The 18420-nt window shown below is 41.5% G+C and overlaps 1 protein-coding gene across 6 annotated transcripts in view; it reads left to right on the top strand.

Annotated features, from left to right (window-relative positions):
* KIF16B (kinesin family member 16B) overlaps window positions 1-18420 on the top strand; it is a 290451-nt gene that overhangs the window by 213397 nt on the left and 58634 nt on the right. For 4 of the 6 annotated variants that reach the window (XM_058563259.1, XM_058563258.1, XM_058563257.1 and 1 more), the window contains exon 23: window positions 2879-3001. The exons of 1 other annotated variant lie outside the window; for it this stretch is intronic. In XM_058563259.1, the coding sequence (XP_058419242.1) occupies window positions 2879-3001 (123 nt within the window). Of the gene's footprint in view, window positions 1-2878; window positions 3002-13837; window positions 13959-18420 lie in introns of those variants that run through there. One more of the 6 variants, XM_058563262.1, reaches the window with a different exon arrangement.

Genomic DNA, 18420 nt, shown 5'->3' with positions numbered 1-18420 from the left:
CAACTAGAAGGATGTGCACCTATGACATACAACTATCTACTGGGGCTTTGGGGAAGAAAAAAAAAGGAGGAGGATTGGCAATAGATGTTAGCTCAGGGCCGGTGTGCCTTAGCAAAAAGAGGAGGATTAGCACAGATGTTAGCTCAGGGCTGATCTCCCTCACAAAAAAAAAAAAAAAAAAAAAAGGTTAAATCTCCATTGCTTAGTTAACATTACACTTGGGTGGTTTTGACTGCAGTTCTTCCTCAGTGAAAGTCACAGCATTTAGGGAGCAATGTACGTATTTGTAGTTTTTCACACTTGGTGTCCCCACTCACAACTTTCTAATCCTGCTGTGATTATCAGTTTACTTGTCAGAGTCTCCGTTTAACCAAAAGTCCCACAGAGTGGGACACTGCCTTGTTCACAGTTGGGTTCCTGCCATCTAGATGGGATTTGGTAAATATCGTGTTCATTTCCGTAGCGGACTAAACTGAGCTGCTGAAAGAGTGGGTGACCATTACTCAGGGACCAAGTCATAAAGCTAGGGTTTGATTCTGAGTCTTTCCTTTCTCTCTGGGTCTCTGAAGTGAACACCACATGGAATCCCACGTCCATTTTCTGTGATTGCTTCAGGGAAGCAGATAATGGTGGAGTTTCAATACCAAATGTGTTAGACTTGTTGATATTGTCATCCCATCTTTTTAAGAACTCATAATACACATGGGAATACACTGTTAGAATTGATTGAAGGAAAAAGATTTAATTGCCCGTCTTCTTTTCTGCTTTTCCTCATTCTTGCTTCTTAGGACAGAGCCTGTAACTGTACAGAGATAGCTCCTCACCAGATCAGCTGCAGTGTTGGCATTTGGTCTAACCAACAGGGAGGATTCAGGTTCCTCCTAAGGTAGAGTGAGTGGGTCTTTACTTATAAGCTAGTATTATCAGTTGCTAGTTGTTGCTTAAAAGCTCTACAGCAGCTTCCCCTCTGCTGAGGTCGTTCTGAGCTGCCGTGTGCTCACAAACCCCACAACTCTCCACTCCCATCTCCAAATACACACACACTGCAACAAGGTGACTTCTCAAGTGATTGTGTCAGATCTGGAAAAGAGATTATGTTGCTTACTGAAAAATATAGTTATTAAGCATGTTATAGAATGTTATAGGACTAAGGCAACAGAGCAAGAACTTCATGGCTAAACCATGGGCTTTGTAGATTAAAGACATTTCTTAACATTAAATGTGTTCTTTGAAAATAAATAAAACAGCTGTATTATTTCTCTTCCTTTTCACCTTCAAATAGATAAACATATTCCATGTTTCAGGAAATGTCCACCTTTACAGTAATTTGGAAATATATTGTCAGTGAATTGAAAGATCTTTGGCAATGCACATATTGAGAAACTTTTTAAGATTTCCACCACGGTTTTTGACATCAGGGACAGCTAAATCGGTACACCATTGCGATAAAATGAACGGTTCTTATTTTGGATAACCAGCCATGCAGGAAAAAATCAAGATGCTCTAAAAGGCTTTGGTAACTTCATATCATGCCAAAATGTTTACACTGTCAGCTAGATGACAGCAGTAGTCTGAGACAAATCATATGCCTCTATGTAATCCAGAAATCTGAGTTTTCACACACACGCACAGCTAGGTTGGACCTTCCATGTTACACCTGGCTGAAGATCCAAGTGTCCAGGACCCCTTTCTGCCTGAGGGAATGGGAGTGTACTGCCCACTGTTTCCTTTTTAGTCAAAATAAGTGAGTTTCATTGCACAATCATGGAGTTTCCATCTTCTTAAATTATGTGTATGTTAAAGTGTTCATTAGCTCAATTTATCTCAGATGGATGAAATTATTTTAAAATTTCATGATAACAAGACAGTGGTGACATAGGTGGGCTCCAGGTTAGCCTGAGCCCAAATCTTGGCTCTATTACTTACCTCCGGCAAGCTACCTGAACTCTCAGCCTTGGGCCTCCCATCTGATAAATAGGGTTAATAATGGTTAGTATCTCATAGGGGGATTCTAAGTATTAAATGAAACAATGCATATAAACTTTAGCACAGTTCTTGGTATATAGTAAGTATTCAATAAATACTAACTATAATTATGATTGTAATTATTTTATTACTGCTACTGCTTTAAAAACACATTTTCTTATGTTTTCTAAAGCCCCAGGTTAGTGCAAATGATAAGGATTGTTCAGAGATTTCCCCCCGTCCACACTCGAGAACTCATTTTGAAGATTTATTTTTTTCCCAATGCCTCTTCCTCAGCCCCTCTGGCTTCCCACCATCCGCATCATAAATAGATTTGTCAGAGCCAGGTTGATTATTAATCAAGTGGAGCCTAAAGAAAATACTTGGCATTTGTTTTAATTGTGGTTTAGAGAGCTTTCCACACTACATTGCCTTATGAAAATGCCTAGCAGTTAAAAATGAAGTAAATTTGAATAAAATCTCCAGCTTTTGGAGCTTTATGTAGAGCAGTCTGATAGTCTGTGAAGAAAAAAGAAGCTCTCAGATGATCAAGACTTTTCAGAAAAGAATCTGGTTTACACTGATAGTTTTAAAAGTCGGGATATGTAATCTGTCCTTTTTTTTCACTTGTTCTTATAAACTGGAAGGAACTTCAAAGCTGAACAACATTTTGAAGTGCTTTCGCCCTAACTTCTTGAAATGGTTTCCCTAAAGAAATAGTCTTTTGTTATGAGAGAGACTTAGCATTTCTCTTTCAAAGGAAACCATCATTTTTCCAAATAAACTCTGCTGATTTGATGCTCTTTTCTCTACTCGAAACACATTTTCTCCCGTCCTCCCGCCCAAACAGAGTATTTGCAGCGGAGTGATGTTGGTTTCTCTTTGTTCTCCCTGTCTGATGTGCCTTTGATAGCGGATGATGTCTCGCTCTTTGGGAGCAAATCCAGACGACCTGAAGGACCCAATTAAAATTAGTATTCCTCGCTATGTTCTCTGCGGGCAAGGGAAGGATGAGCACTTCGAGTTTGAGGTCAAGGTAAGTGTCTCTTCTTTCTGCTTCTGGAGGAGTGAAGGCTTTGGCTATGCAGTGCTTTGTCTGTATTTTTTGTAAAAGGATATGAAGCTGCATGTGACTATCTTGTTTTGTAAGATATTGGTCATGCCCTTCTTTAAACCAGTATGTGAAAGTCTAGACTGTAGCACATGGAAGGAAGTTATCCATAGAAGGTAGTGGTAGTTGAAGAGTCAGGCAGACATGGATGTTCCTATCACTTACCATCCCCACAGGTAGGGTGACCGACCATCTCAGGTTGCCCAGGGTTTCCCTGCTTTCAGCACTGAAAGTGCCAGGCAAACCAGGACAGTTGGTCACCTTATGTGTGGGCTTAGGCTCAATTTTCTTATCTATAAAAATGGGAGTAATAATATTTATGTCACTGGGGTCTCAGTGCATATAAATTGCTGAGTCTAGTTTCTGGTATATAATAAACAATAAATTATAGCTATTGCTTTTATTACTGCTGCTGTTTGTATTGTTTTGTTTCTATTATTATTAAATAGAAAGCTTTCCTAATCTGTTTTAGGCATTATTTGATTTATACAACTTTTCAGGAAGGGATGTACCCATTTGCTTAGATCATACTTTCAGAAATAATGACTTCATCTTATTTCTAATTTATTTCCATTGACTCATAATACTTCATTAAATATTGCTGGCCACCATCCCCTCTTCAAGGAATTAATGATTAATCACACTTCTTCATTTTCAAAGATAGGTGAAGGTATTGATGTAATGATGTTCAGCAGAGTCATCAGTATTGACCGTGTGAGGGTGCTCTTGGAGGTGGTCTTGGTCACATAAAACACCAGACTGGGAATCTGGATACTCTTTATACTCTTTATACTCTGATTCTACTGCGATTTACTGAGTGACCCTGAGTCTTTTAACTAACTTCTCTGAGCCACAATTTCCTCATTGGCAAATGAGGAAATTGGACAACCCTAGTAGTTTCCAAATTTCTTCTTAGCTGAGGCCTTTGTTTAGAGAGTATCCTATGAGGAAGGGCCCTGTAGAAAGCACATAAGCCCGGAGCTGCTGTGGGCGGCGGGAGGGTGGAGGGAGCCTGCAGCTAGCACCACCTCACCGCCCACCCATCCCCTGCCATGTACCTCAGGGGCGTCCTTGGGCTCTGGGGGACCCCCTCTTTGGCATTGCATGTTCTTTCAGTCTTCCTGAAAAAACGCAAGTAACTTTTCTAATCGATCAGGTTTTTAGATTCTTATTTCTACATACTGAGTTTTCCTCTTTTTAAAAAACCTGGACATTAATTTATACATTTGAGGTTTCTGTTGAGAAGATACGATGCCTGTGTGGTGGTGGTGGTTTGAACTTTACTGGCCAGATTCTGTAGTTTCTTATTAAAATGTTATACCATGTCCTTGATCTGGTACTTCCCACTGCCCCTGACCTAATGCTAATTCCTTCTCAATTCGTTTTCTAAGCCATTCAAAACTGTATGTGTGTGTAGAGTTCCATTTATACATATATGTAACCTTATATTACATATATAAAAACAATTTCTGAAGGTGTGTATTTCCATATTTTTTTTAAATAATTTTATTTATTTATTTATTTTTCCCCCAAAGCCCCAGTAGATAGTTGTATGTCATAGTTGCACATCCTTCTAGTTGCCGTATGTGGGACGAAGCCTCAGCATGACCGGAGAAGCAGTGCGTCGGTGCGCACCCGGGATCCGAACCCGGGCCGCCAACAGCGGAGTGCGCGCACTTAACCGCTAAGCCACGGGGCCGGCCCCTATTTCCATATTTTTAAATTGAAATATAACTTACATATAACATTGTGTAAGTTTAAGGTGTACAACATGTTGATTTGTTACATTTATATATTGCAATATGATTACCGTCATAGCGTTAGCTAACACCTCTGTCACATCACATAATTCCTTTGTAGCATTAGCTAAGACCTCTGTCACGTCACATAATTATCATTTCTTTTTTGTGGTGGGAACAATTAAGATCTAGTCTCTTCACAACTTTGAAGTTTACGATATGGTATTGTTGACTATAATCATGATGCTGTGCATTAGCTCTCCAGGACTTATTTACCTACTAGTTCCAGGTTTGTACCCTTCAACAGCACATGTCCAGTTCCCCCCTTCTCCAGCCTCCAGTAGCCACCATTCTACTCCCTGTTTTCATAAGTTCGACTTTAGATTTCACATATAAGTGATATCATACAGTCTCTATCTGCCTTATCTCTCTCAGCATAATGCCCTCAAGGTCCATCCATGTTGTTGCAGGATCTCTTTCTTTCTCATGGCTGAATAGTATTCCATTGTGTATATATATATATACCATAGCTTCTCTATCCATTTATCCATTGATCGATACTTAAGTTGTTTCCATATCTTGGCTATTCTGAATAATGCTGCAGTAAATGTGGGAGCGCATGTATCTCTTCAAACTCCTGTTTCATTTCCTTTGGATACATACCCAGCGGTGGGATTGCTGGATCATATGGTAGTTCTATTTTTATTTTTTTGAGGAACCTCCATACTGTTTTCCATAGTAGCTGAACCAATTTTTAAATTAGAGGGTAAAGACTGACTTTCACCATCTCAGAATTCGAATTCTCCAAAACATAGAACTCATAGCACTGGAGGACGTGCAATGATTTTAGTTGGTACATAGATTTATTTTATTTTAATAGATAAACATGTTAATAAAATGTAACTATTAAATCAATTTCATGCATAGAACTTAAGACATGGATAAAGAAGCTATTTAATTTTTTTTTAAACTGAATTGATTTAAATAAAAATTGCAAGCAAATAATATAGTCCAGGCCTTATGCAGATCTGGCCAAAACTGTGAAGATGCTACTGTAAAGGCAAGTTGGGGAAAACAAATACAGAAAATCATATGGGGCATTTCAAAAGCTAGGCTTTCACTTCAAAATACATAAAATCCAAATCCAAAAAGTTTAGCTTTCTTTGAACTTACCGAAGCCAAGTTCTGAAAGTGTGTCATTGTTCTGCTTCCTTTTTGTACTTTTGTGCTGTAATGATTAGCACCGGGAATGGACTGTTAGCATTTGCCTGGAGATTCCTAGTTCTCCCCTTAGGAAGGGCCACTTAATGCATTTACAGGTAGATCTGCTAGGGGATACACATTCCTGTGTGGATACCCCATCACAGAAGTATCAGAGCCCAGTAGTGGAAATAAACATGACATGAATATACTGTCCTCCCCTGAACAAAACGAACAAAAGTGGTGGAGCTCCAGCAAAGGTGTAGCTGTTGGAATAGTGCTGGGTGCACCGATCTCCTGTCCAGTCTCCTCCAGGTGACCTTGACAAGTCACAACCTCAGTGTGCCTCATCTGTAAAATGGGGTAGTGAAACCTGCCTGGCTGGGTTGTTGTGAGGGGTGTATGAGCTTATGTATGTAAAGTGCTTGGAACACTGTCTGCTGCGTACTAAGTGCTGGATAAGTGTTTGTTTAATAACAAATAAATAGAAATAAAAAGGTATAGAGAATGAGGGAGATTTTACCTTTGGAATCCCCTTAATGACTTTGATGTGCAGTTGTGTCTTTATGAAGGTTTTGGGTTTTGGGCTTTTGTTGTTGTTGTTGTTGTTGTTGTTTGGTTCTTTATTCCCCCTCCGTGTTCTGAATTTAAAAAGTAAGTATGCCAACCTTTTCCATCCATCGTTTGAATATTTCATACATATGCAGTGTTTTCTAGAACAAATTGTCACACTTAGCATAGTATTTTGGCTACTACTAAATTCCTCTTTTGGTGAGCCATTGGCTTTAAGAAGGGTAAGGTAACAAGTATTTTTTTTTTTGGTGAGGAAGATAAGTGCTGAGCTAACATCCATTGCCAATCCTTCTCTTTTTGCTGAGGAAGATTGGCCCTGAGCTAACATCCGTGCCCCTCTTCCTCTACTTTATATGTGGGTCACCTGCCACAGCATAGGTTGGTAAGCAGTGGGTAGGTCTGCACCTGGGATCTGAACCTGCAAACCCAAGGCCACCGAAGCAGAGCATGTGAACTTAACCACTATGCCACTGGGCTGACCCCAACAAGTATTATTTTTAAAGTCTATTCTACTTAGTTTTAGATCTTCTTTGAAGGAAAATCTGATGTTAATATATATAGATATTTTATATTATTGCACTTTATGCTTCAGAAGAATCTTTGCTGCTTCTCGTTAAGAAAACAATCAATTTTTGTTTTCCATCCTTCCCCCATGATGGTCTTAAAGGTCTTCTGGGGTCCTGATGCACATAGCAAGGCACTGTGTCTTCTGTGACCAGCAGGGCAGGGTCTTGACCGCCTCCTGGCATTAGACCCCTGTTGAGCTGTGTGACTTGCTGGTGGTCGCTCCAGTTCATTTAAGGGGCTGAGCTGACTCGTGAGCACACAGGGCCCGCTGGGTACAAGGCTCTGCTGGCTGAGTTGACAGGCCCCAGAGAGCCGAGGAAGACGAGGGCACGTGGAGGTGTGGCTCCACAAAGGTCTTCTTGCTGCTTCTCCCTCGCCCGTTCTGTTCCCTCTACGTCCTGTTCTTTTCTTAGATAGAATTGATTAGTTATTTAAACCATTCCTTTTGCTTGGCCGTTTTTGTTTTAATCCCCAGTCTGGTAGCTCCAGTCAGGTCTGTTCATTGCGGCATGAAATAGTCCTGAGCCTTGTTAAAGGATCGTTAAATGAATGTTCCAGGTAGGGTACAGGGAGAGGAATTTGGAGGTTCTCAAATGCTCATCTTCTGATCTCTGATGGGTCCTGAGAAGGTTCCTATCACTGGGCTTTAAAATGAGAAAAATAGAGCTTTTCATTAAACTTAAATGTATTTAATTCAAAAGGACCATCTTTATATCTTCTTTGTTTTGGGGATTTCTTTTATGAAATAACTGAGAATAGCTAAGTATATAGGTTTTGTTTTTTGGTCACATTTAATTTTTTCAATCAACTTTTTTGAGGCATAATTTACATACAGTGAAATGCACACATTTTAGATGTAGTTTGGTAAGTTTTGACATATGTATACACCCATGTAACCAGCATCCCAATCAAAATTTAGAATTTTTCCATCATTCCAGAAAGTTTATCATGCCCCTTTACAGTCAACACCCACGTCCAGCCTCCAGGCAAGCACTGATCTGCTTCCTATCACTACAGATGAGTTGCGTCTGTTCTGGCATACCACGTAGCCATGGAGCCAGGCAGCGCTTACTCTTCTATGTCTGGCTGCTTCCACTTAACGTGTTGTTTTAGAGATTCATCCACATGGTTAAGTATAACAGTAATATGTTTCTTTTTATTGCTAAATAGCATCCCATTGTATGGCTATATCACAATTTGTGGATTGATGTTTGTTTTAATGTCTGTATTTGACAATACAGAAAGTTGTCATCTCTATATTGCCCTCCTCCCTACATTTTACTGATACTTGAAGGACACGTGCCTGGGAACCCCTGGGTCAGGGAATCAGTACCCATTACCCTTGTGGTTATACCTTCCACTGGGTCCCCATAACACAGCTTTCTGGGACTGTGTCCACGTTTATGTCAAGAGATGGCTGTCCTGCCAACTAATGTCAGGGATGGGCAGAGAAGCTGAAGGTGTGCCAGTCTGGCTTCTCTCTGAGAAGAGCACATTCTGTGCTGAATATTGCTGAATGTCACCTGCTGGTCAGCAGGATGTGCCTGTAAAACATGTGCCTGCACTAACCTGTAGCCGTCACATGTGACACCTCTAACTGGACTACTGCAGTTATCTTAAAACTCCTGCTTCACATGCACTTCAGTGGTTGATACATGAAATCAATCACACTGCATTATACTTGCCATATTTTTAGTTAGCTAGGGCCAGAGTGGGTAAAATTTCATTTTTAAGTTACATTTCAGCATAATACTAAACACCAGCCTGGGAAATCTATGGTTAAGGCTAACAGAGACTGTTATACGCTAATGTCATAGAAATAAGCTGATGTTTCCAGCATTGTTTTAAATTCCCTACCTTTTAACTTACATATTAACATGATAATATAAAGAAATAAGCCAGCACTTGTGTATTTTTTTAATATTTCCTAAGAGTTTTTATTCCTATAAAAACTGGAAGTAATCTTTACAAAAGATTGTCTTCCATCTTCTCCCTAGAGTGCTGACAGCTGCGGTAGTGCCCCCAACTCATTCTGTATCTCGTCACCGTCACCTGGTTTACTCCCTTCACAGCAGATGTCACCGCCCGTCACTGTTGTGTTTATTGCTGGTTGTCTCCCACAGATGGAAGCCCCGTGGCCCTTGTCAGTCTGTGCAGCACTGAGTCCCCAGCCCTCACACAGGGCCTGACTGGTAATGGTCACTCAGTAGAGATTACTCAGCAATATGACCCACGTAAGCCTGGCCACAAGGTGTTCTCAGTGGGCATAGCCTGTTTAGAGCTTCAGGGATCATGTGACCGTGTGCCTTTTATAAAAAGCCCTACATGGGCTCCTCATGCTCTGTCTATGCTGGTGGGTTCAGTCATTGATTAGCCATATCACCCATTGTCTTCCTCGTGATGTGCCTGGCTCTGGTCATCCAGTGAGAGTGTCAGCAAATCAAGCTTCTTGACTGTGTCTGAGTCCAAGAAAGCCGATGCCTCCTACTTCCCTGCCTCCCCTCCCACCTTCCCCACTCTACCCTCCAGCACACCAGTACACCCTCGTCCTGGCTCTGGCAGGCTGCAGCTCCCACAGTGTAGTTGAGTTTAGTTTTGTTCTTGCACATCTGCACAGAGAGCTAGACTTCTGCTGAATATGCAGCCTCTGGACATTAGCCCGGGCACCTGAGCACTCTCCAGCCCCTTGCTCCTGGAAGCGCATGTTCTAGTGTCATCTCCCCCTAACACATCTCCCCCTAATGCTGTTCAGGAAAGGACTGGTCCCCGCCTTTTCTCACGTGGTTGCAGGAGATCAGCTCTTTTGTCCAGAATCAGTGTGGTCCACTTGCAGACCAAAGGGATGCAGAACCTCAAACACATGATGTCCGAACGCCTGTCCTAACTTGAATCACCTATTTTTCTTGAAGGTACCATTTAATAGTCTTTTCCTCTTGCCCCAAAATGCCACCTGTTTTGCTCTAACTCCTAGTCAGTGGCCTGAGAAAGAGGGGAGAAGCAGAGAAAACAAGAATAACAAATGATAGCGAGAAAGTATAACCTTAAGGAAGTTTTCAAGCACAAACTTGTAGACCACCTTAGAATAATCCCTGAGCACCCCAGTCAGTGGTGGGCATTTTCTCTTCAGTCATGTGACTTCAAATATGTGAGCCCTGCCTTCTGACTTCAGTCAGTGAGGCCCCAGAGCAGAGGAGATGCTTAGCGCTGAGAGCTCTCAGATCTGCTGGGTCCTCCCTAAACAGAAGAGACCCTGACGGTGAGACGTGGTAAATCGCAAAACTTCAGGGTGGCATTTCAAGTTGGAACTTTTACAACTAACAGACCACATGACAGGGATCTCAGGGCCAGGGACTGACAAAGTTGTGGAACAGTATTAAGGCAGCAGGAGCAAACTGGCAGTGGATGATGTGTTTTATTTGGCCTGAACAGATTTTTAAATTTTTGAATGAGTTGTCAACATTTAAAACTTGGGAAATCTGATGTGGAAATTCAGATTTCTCAAGTTTCCATGAAATATCAGAAAACATGGGAAGCCTGGCCGACACGGAGCAGCCGCTCCTCTCAGAGTGGGGCGTGTGCCCTCCGCTTTGCCACAGACGCCGGTGCTCCCTGTCATGGAGGAGATCACCTGATGGAACAGTAGCCTCCAGGTGCACAAAAAGTTCAACTGCTCAGTGGAAAAAGGCTCACAGACCAAATTAAGTCTCCAGCACACAGTGTATTAAGTCAGTTTAAACACACACAGAGAAGCAGGGGGAGGGAGGGGCAGGCAGTGGGCGAGCACACTACCTGACTCCAGGGTCACACCATGTTCACCTGTCCTGTCTCTCTTGCCACCTTGGCCTTTCCACCATGCTTACTAGGACCAGAGTTTTGAACAAGGGGCCTTGGCAGACACAGAGCTCCCAGATCCACCACACTCTTGCTCCGTGGCAGCAGGCCTGGCTGGTGACCTGCTAACCATCCCTGGTTTTCACCTGCTGTTCTTGAGTAGAGCCCACGTGGGGCCAGCATGGGACCAAGCCGGTTGTTACCAAGGGTGATCAATTCAGGGCTGACATAGCTGTTGGCCCCGAGTGGGCATAATCATGACTTAACACTCTCTGTCTCTAAGTAACATCTTATATCTTTCATCATATTTATTTATTCTATCTATCTTTGGCATGCCTTATAGGGTATAGGCCTATAGTTAGCATATCTCATGAATTCTGTTGTGTCTCACAAGCTGCTTGCCTACTCGTTATCTGTTCTGACACACTCTGTGAGATCTGCCTATATCTCATAAGCTTCTAGCTTACTTAGTGGCTGTGCTCAGCCCCTCTTGGGAGCTCCATCCATTGTTTGTAGCAGAATTGAAGGCTCAAATAATACATGGACTTCCACTCTGCTCCCTGTTCTCTTACACTCACGGGGCCTCTTGGAGTTTCGTTCCTGACTAAACCTGTAGACAGTTGAGTTTGCATCCTCTCTTCAAGAGAGGACACTAACATCTATCAGGCACCTTCTTCATTCCAGGCACTTTGCCAGACATTTCCACAAATGGGGAAATTGTACCAAAATGGGGTTATTATTCACATTTAATGAATTAGGAAATTATGAGTGATTGCACAAGACCACACGGTTAGTAAGTAGATCCAGGTACCAAATGTCCATGTCAAATCTAAGTCCTCTGAATTTTTAGTCTAGTTTTATTCCGGCGCATCTGCAGTGCTTCCGTTGCTTACTCATTTTAATGTACCTTCTACATATCACTGCTTTCTGCACTCTTTAGAAGTTGAGGCCATTTTTAGTGTTGCCCTAGACATGGTGACCATTTCCAAATTCTTGCCTGTTTTCAAAATTTGCTGTTATTTATTGCTATTTTTGTGTGTGTTTTTAACTTTTTATCTTGAATTCTAGCCAAGTCACAAGCACTTTGTAAATTGGGGCTATTGGTAAGGCTTTGACAAACCTGGAGAATTTGATGGTGGATAGACCTGCCAGGGAGCATGAAGAGGAAATGCCTAGAAAATTTGCAGTTTGAGAGTTGAAGCAATCACATTTACAATCAGAGAAATTTCTCTTTATTTGGCAGAACAGAAATAAGAGCCATTCCAGTCTATTAGATAAACTATGCACACATACATCTTTTAACACATACATCTTTTAGCAGTACTCCCAACTTGATAGAATATAAATGTTCAAAAGGATTTGTGTGTTGGCGTCTGAATCTCTGCTTATTAGTCACTTGATAAATTATCTCCCTGCGTGTGTGTTAGCACAGCTGAGACAAATGGAGTGTTGTGTATGCTGTGGTCCATCTAGATTCAAAAACTCGGTTTGTGTACCATTTTCAAACCTAAATAACAAGTGAAAGAAATAACATTGAGACTTGAAGAATCATATTTTATCCTAAGTTTTCTTTTTTAAGCACCCTTCCTATCTCTTTGAGAACTTTTTCACTGAGAAAGTTAAGAAAAAACTTTTTTCCTGTGTCCCTGTTTTCACACAAAGAAAGTGATCTTTTATATTGCTTTTACTTGGGCAGTTGTGATTATCTTCACAAAGTAAATACTGCCCATATGAGAAATGATGAAGAAGAAATGAGATTGAGTCACAGCACAGAAGAGTCGTCTGAATGAAATTTGAATTTTCATTTCAAATTTGTTTCCTCTATAAGAATACATTAATATTTCCTCTTCCTTAATTTCAGAGTTTTGAGAGTTTTATATCTCTTTCTAGCATAACATTTGTTTTAAAATAAATCACAAAATTATTTGACCTCCCCTTTTTGCAGTTGCTGCCAGGGGATGCCATTGTCTTTCAATAGTGCATAATAAAAGGCCCTTCTTTAGGAAGTGATCAGTGCTAGGAGTTACCCTTTATTGAGGATCCAAACACTCTGCCAGTTGCTTCACACTTTTTCAGTTCAGTTGCAGGTCAGGTGTCACTGAGTCCATTTTACAGATGGAGAAACTGAGGCCTAGAGGAGTTATGTAATTTAGCCAAAGACACACAGCTAATTAGTGACTGGACTAAAGTGAGGATCCAAATCTGTCCTAATCCAGAGCTTTTCATTATTCCATTCTTCAGGGATAACTGGTAGAGAGTTTGAATTTCGAGCTTTGCCACTGAATATCTGGGTAATTTGAAGGAAAATTCTCAGGCTGCCATTCTCGCAATTCCCACAATTTTAAAGTAGAATAATTCCCCCTCTTCCTCACCTGTTTCACACAGGTGTTAGGGGAAGGGAGAGGTATTTATTAGTAATGATCCTGGATTTGAAAGACATCTCTCTTATCAGAATCTTAGGGTCTTTGTACATTCTATCAAATTTGCCTTCAAACTACTCTATAAAGTAAGTATACTAAAATAAACAGTATTACCCCTATTTTGAAAGTACTGAAATTGAAACATAAAGTCGTTATTTCTAGTTGTGGCAGAAGGCTGAGATTTTGGTCAGCTAGAAAGCCCTCTTTGATTTTGCATCTTTTCAGAGTCAGGTAGAGAATGGTGTAACTCAGCAGTCGACCCCTGGGCTTCTTTCTTCACAGCACACCAGATTTGCACCGGGTTTGAAAGCCCGAGGCTCTGAGGCACTTTCTGTACTTGCAGGTGATTCACCTGCACAGAAGGATGTCTGGGGAGTTTCCTGGATAAGAGGTTGTCTAATCTTATGTCTGCATGGTTCCCCTACTTTCAGGAGTCTTCATTCTCCAAACTCCATGCACCTCCCATCCACGTTCCCAACACACAGGGGTAGATCTGGGATTGGAACTTAGACTCCTCTCTCCTTGCTCAGTGTCCTGGCTATAAGACCATCCCCATCCCAGCTTCTTCCCTCAGGTGCCTTTGAGACGACATTTCTGTAGTTGGCGGAGCTGTTGGGTCTTGCGGCCACTGCAGTGGAGGGGGTGCCTGCTTGGTTCAGGAGCTCCTTATGCAGTTTGTGGACATGCTTCAATTGGCAGCCCTTCCCTTGCTTCCAGTACCCCTGGCACAGTGTCTTCCTTTGTGTCTACTTGGCTACAGAGCTCAGCGCTCCTTTGGGTACCCCAGAAAGAAAGGTACGTAAACTTGCCTGAAGTTGCCTAAGGGAACCAGAGAAGGGTGTGGGGTATGTTGCACATATCAGAGCAAATATCTGAAGATACCCCGTTAGACAATTATGTTCTCCTCACAGCACCAGCATTCCCACTTCATTTTCCTAGATGTCCCCCGGGAGGGCCAACTGTTGCGCCCTCACTAGGGGGAGAGATTCAGCTCCAACTCAACTGCTTGACTTTTATCCCCAAGTTTGCAGACCCAGAGGACCATGGCACTCAGAAACATAAGGCTCTGAGGTTAATAGGACCCACGCCCTTAAAGGCCATTTAGAGACCACCTTTTGTTTTTCGATGTGTTTTTTAGGAGTCTCACCCCTACCTGCACTCACCTTAGCCCCATCATTTATCACACTGTTTCTTCTAAATCAACAGACTCCTCTCTCCAAAAGGTATTTGGTAAATGACATTATCTCATTCTTTGTTTTACGGTTCTTTGCCCACTCTCCTATCTCTCCTAATGCCTACTTTCTAAAAACTTTAAACAGTTATAAGTAAGTCAGAAAAGGCCTAGAATGCAAGTCATTCTACTGCCCACATTTCAGGGTAGAAAGGGGATTGGAAAACGTAGTAGAAAAGTATTTATTGAAAAGAGACTCTAGGCCCCACTGTCTCCATTATTAATTCATTTATTATTTCACAAATATTTACTTGGGATCTGTAATATATTTTTAGAAAGACTACGCTAGAAGTATCAAGATATTGAGGAACAGAAAAGATGAATAATCAGTTCATGCACTCAAGGGTCAGCTGAGTCAGGGGAGACAAATGTGCAGAAAAATAGAACTGTGCAGAGCAAAGTGAGTCGTAGAGAGGCGGTCAGGAAGACTTGACATTTTTGTTGACCTGAGGGAGATGGGTGGATTTCAATGAGTGAGGATGAGAGAGAGGACATTGTAGGCAAGGGGAACACTGAGGCCTGAGGGTAGACAGGTACAGATGAGGTATTGGTCGGAGACAGTAGTACAGTTTGAGGCCGTCCTTGGGGAGGGACTCTCAGGTAGACGTGAATAAGGAAAATGAAGACGAAGAGATTTTGAAGGGAGGAGGAGAATAAATGTTGCAAGAGCATGCTTTTGAGATGGGCTGAAGGGTGCTCAGGGAGTTGGTCTTGAGTGACCCTAATCATCTTAGTAAAACAAAATCATTGTCTGTGAGGATTGAAAATCTAGAACATTTTTAAATATTCATCACAGAGAATGTAATTTGGAAGGATTTCCAAGTAGGAGTGACCCTGCTGAGTTACAATAGCATAAATTTTATGTAAATGCATTTTCCCTTCCTGCTGGTGCTGGGGGTGCTGTCTGCAGCAGTGCTGGGCAGCACACAAGAGCAAAAGCTGGCACCATAGGCTGCCTCATTTGAGGGATTGGTCTGATGGGGCCCCACCAGAAGGTCTACGGAGCTAGGGATTTTGAGGTGCTAGTCCCCCAGTGGCAGGGAGACTGACCTGGAGTCCAGCCTGGACTATAGGTGAGTGATCAGAAGAGGAGAGGTGAGCTAGGAGACCAGGAGAGATTATAGGCATTCACAGTGAAGACAGACAGCAGATTCAGCACGCGTCAGGTGAGCGTGCCTATCAGAAATTTGAAAGCACTGGTGCTGTCTGTCCTCAGAGAGATTTGGTGGTCTTAGAGGTGGGCCAGAGCAAGGATGGTAGGCTGTGATCTCTATAGGCCATCGCTGTGGTGAATGGGGTGTTGGCCTCCTTTCTCACCTCTGCTTTAGTTCCATTTGCAACAGTTGTCTGAAGAGATTTAAATTAAATCTAATCTACTAATGCTTGTTACTATACAGATTCAAACATTTGTTATGTATTTCTTGTTTCCTCAAACATGTTCCTAGTTATAACTATAACTTATGCTGTATAAGACCATATTTTGTAAAAATCTGACAAAACTTTATTTTGGTATGTATTAGGTTGGTGTTAGGCCGTTTCCTCCAAACTCTTACTAACTATAAGGAGTCTTATTTTTATATACCTCAGGTAGCTCCTCCATATGTTGCTAAAAAATAAATGTTATTGAAGAGAACTCTACAAGTAACTGTTTAAATGGGGGCCAGCATTTTTCTTTGGATGGAAAATTGTTGATTCTCCTTACTCAGATAGATATACACGAGCAAATATAGACTGATGACAGATCTTAAAATCGACAGTCCTTAAAACAGCAAAATATGTGTATAACATAAATTTGTGAAGCGCACTCAATTGAGAATTGTTTATAAGTAAATGCCCATCTTGTGGACATGTTTATGGTGTTTAAATTGCACTTGATCATTTTATGGCCTGGAAAAGATGGATTTGTATCAGCAGAACCATTCAGTGAGAGAGAAGTAATGAATTTGCTCCTCAAAGATATGCAGTAATGATACCCTGCATTCTCAACAGGGAGGAAAACAATGAGTATTTTGATCTGATTTATTTGTTATAGTGACCTTTGGTCCCTCCCCTCTGCATTGACACTTCATCCCATGCCCAATTTTAATTTGGGGCAAAATAGGACTTTAATATATATTTTCTTTGTCTGTGTAGTTTTTCCAAGCCTCACATGCGCCATTTCCCCGGCTCTGGGCATGAAGGTACCTCCATTATAGAGAAGTGATCTGGCCATCTTCCTATGGAGAGATGACACCTGTGGTTGCTTGCCTGCCATTTCTGATATGATCACTGACAATCTTCATTCCTCATCATCATTGTCCTCATCTTGTTTACGTGTTGATAGAGATTTAAAGAGGGGAGATTTAAAGGTTTTATATTTAAAGTAGGAAGCTTAAGCCTTTGTAATCCCTTTATTTAACCTGGATTCAGGTAAAAAATCTCAAGGGTGAAGAATTTGGAAATCTCTTTATGTCTCACTATAGACTTGTGTTAAAAATATATTGAGAATACACCATATTCTCGGTGCAGTTAAAAAAAATCATACTATTATGTGACTAATTAAAATCTTTGATTCAGGTGAACCTCAAAGAAACCACTAGAAAAGAATAAGTGGAGCCAAGATTGCAGCAAGCCTTGTTATCCATTTTGACTGATCTGGGCCAAGCCTGGAACCCTCACCTGATCTGAAAAGCAAAATCATCTTAAGTACATCTCTCAGAAAACTACCAGCCTTTAATATGGTGCCTGGCACATAGTAGTAGCTCAATAAATGTTTATCTCGACAATCAGAGTCCTCAACCCCACCCCAATTACTGTCAAAGTCTCATTCCCTTAGAAGGCTTAAAATCTTGTAGGGTAGAGAGACATTTATATTATTAATATCAGTTATATAAATTAATTAGTACAACATTAATTATATAATTAATGTCCTGTGATGTGTGCTTTGATCAAAGTGTGAACTAAATGCTAAGGAATCATGGAGGAGGGAGTGATTCTTCCAGGAAGAAGGGAGTAGGAGTGGGGATGCTGCCAAGGGAGGAGTTTTGTTTTGGACCCCATCATGGAGGCTGAGCAGGAGCTCTCCAGTTGAAGAACAGGATGTACGACCGAGGGGGCCATTCAAAAGATCCTTCAAAAGACCTATGAACATGCCGTATTCCTGTGTTTACAAGTTGTCTGAAGCATGAGATTTTTAATCCACTGGGAGTTGGGGTTCAAAAGGTAGCATTGAGTCAGCCTGGAAAATTTTGGTCTTGGGGGTATGGGTGGTGAGAAGGTAGTGGGACTTGACCATATCTGATTTTGGAGCAGCAGCACTAACAATAGTTTACGGCAAGGCTGCTCAGACTTTACCCTGCATCAGAATCCCCTGCAATATTTGTTAAAACACAGATTGCCGGGCCCCACCCCAGTGTTTCTAATCAAGTAAGTGTGGGTGAGACCTCAGAATTTGCATTTTAGCAAATTCCCAAGTGAAGCTGATGTTACTGGTCAGGCATCACACTTTGAGAACCACTGGTTTAGACTTAGGCTGAAATATTGAGGGCAGAAGTCATTGAGATCTGTGTGGGTTTACTCCTGTGAGTTTATTAAAATATCAAGTAAGATATGAGGTAACAAAGTACATCATTACCCAGAATGTGCCGATAATGATCTTCATTGTTCAACATTTTGGAGAACTTATATACACAGTGTTAATGGTTCCAGAGAGTCCCCTCCCTCTTCATTGATGGTGGGACTCTTGGTGTCACCAGGGTAACACAGTGAAGGTAGAGATCCCTCTGATACCTTGACTGACCTCAT

This window comes from Diceros bicornis, chromosome 19 (assembly GCF_020826845.1).
Source record: "Diceros bicornis minor isolate mBicDic1 chromosome 19, mDicBic1.mat.cur, whole genome shotgun sequence".
Lineage (NCBI taxonomy): Eukaryota > Metazoa > Chordata > Mammalia > Perissodactyla > Rhinocerotidae > Diceros > Diceros bicornis.
This window is presented reverse-complemented; position numbering and strand designations above follow the sequence as displayed.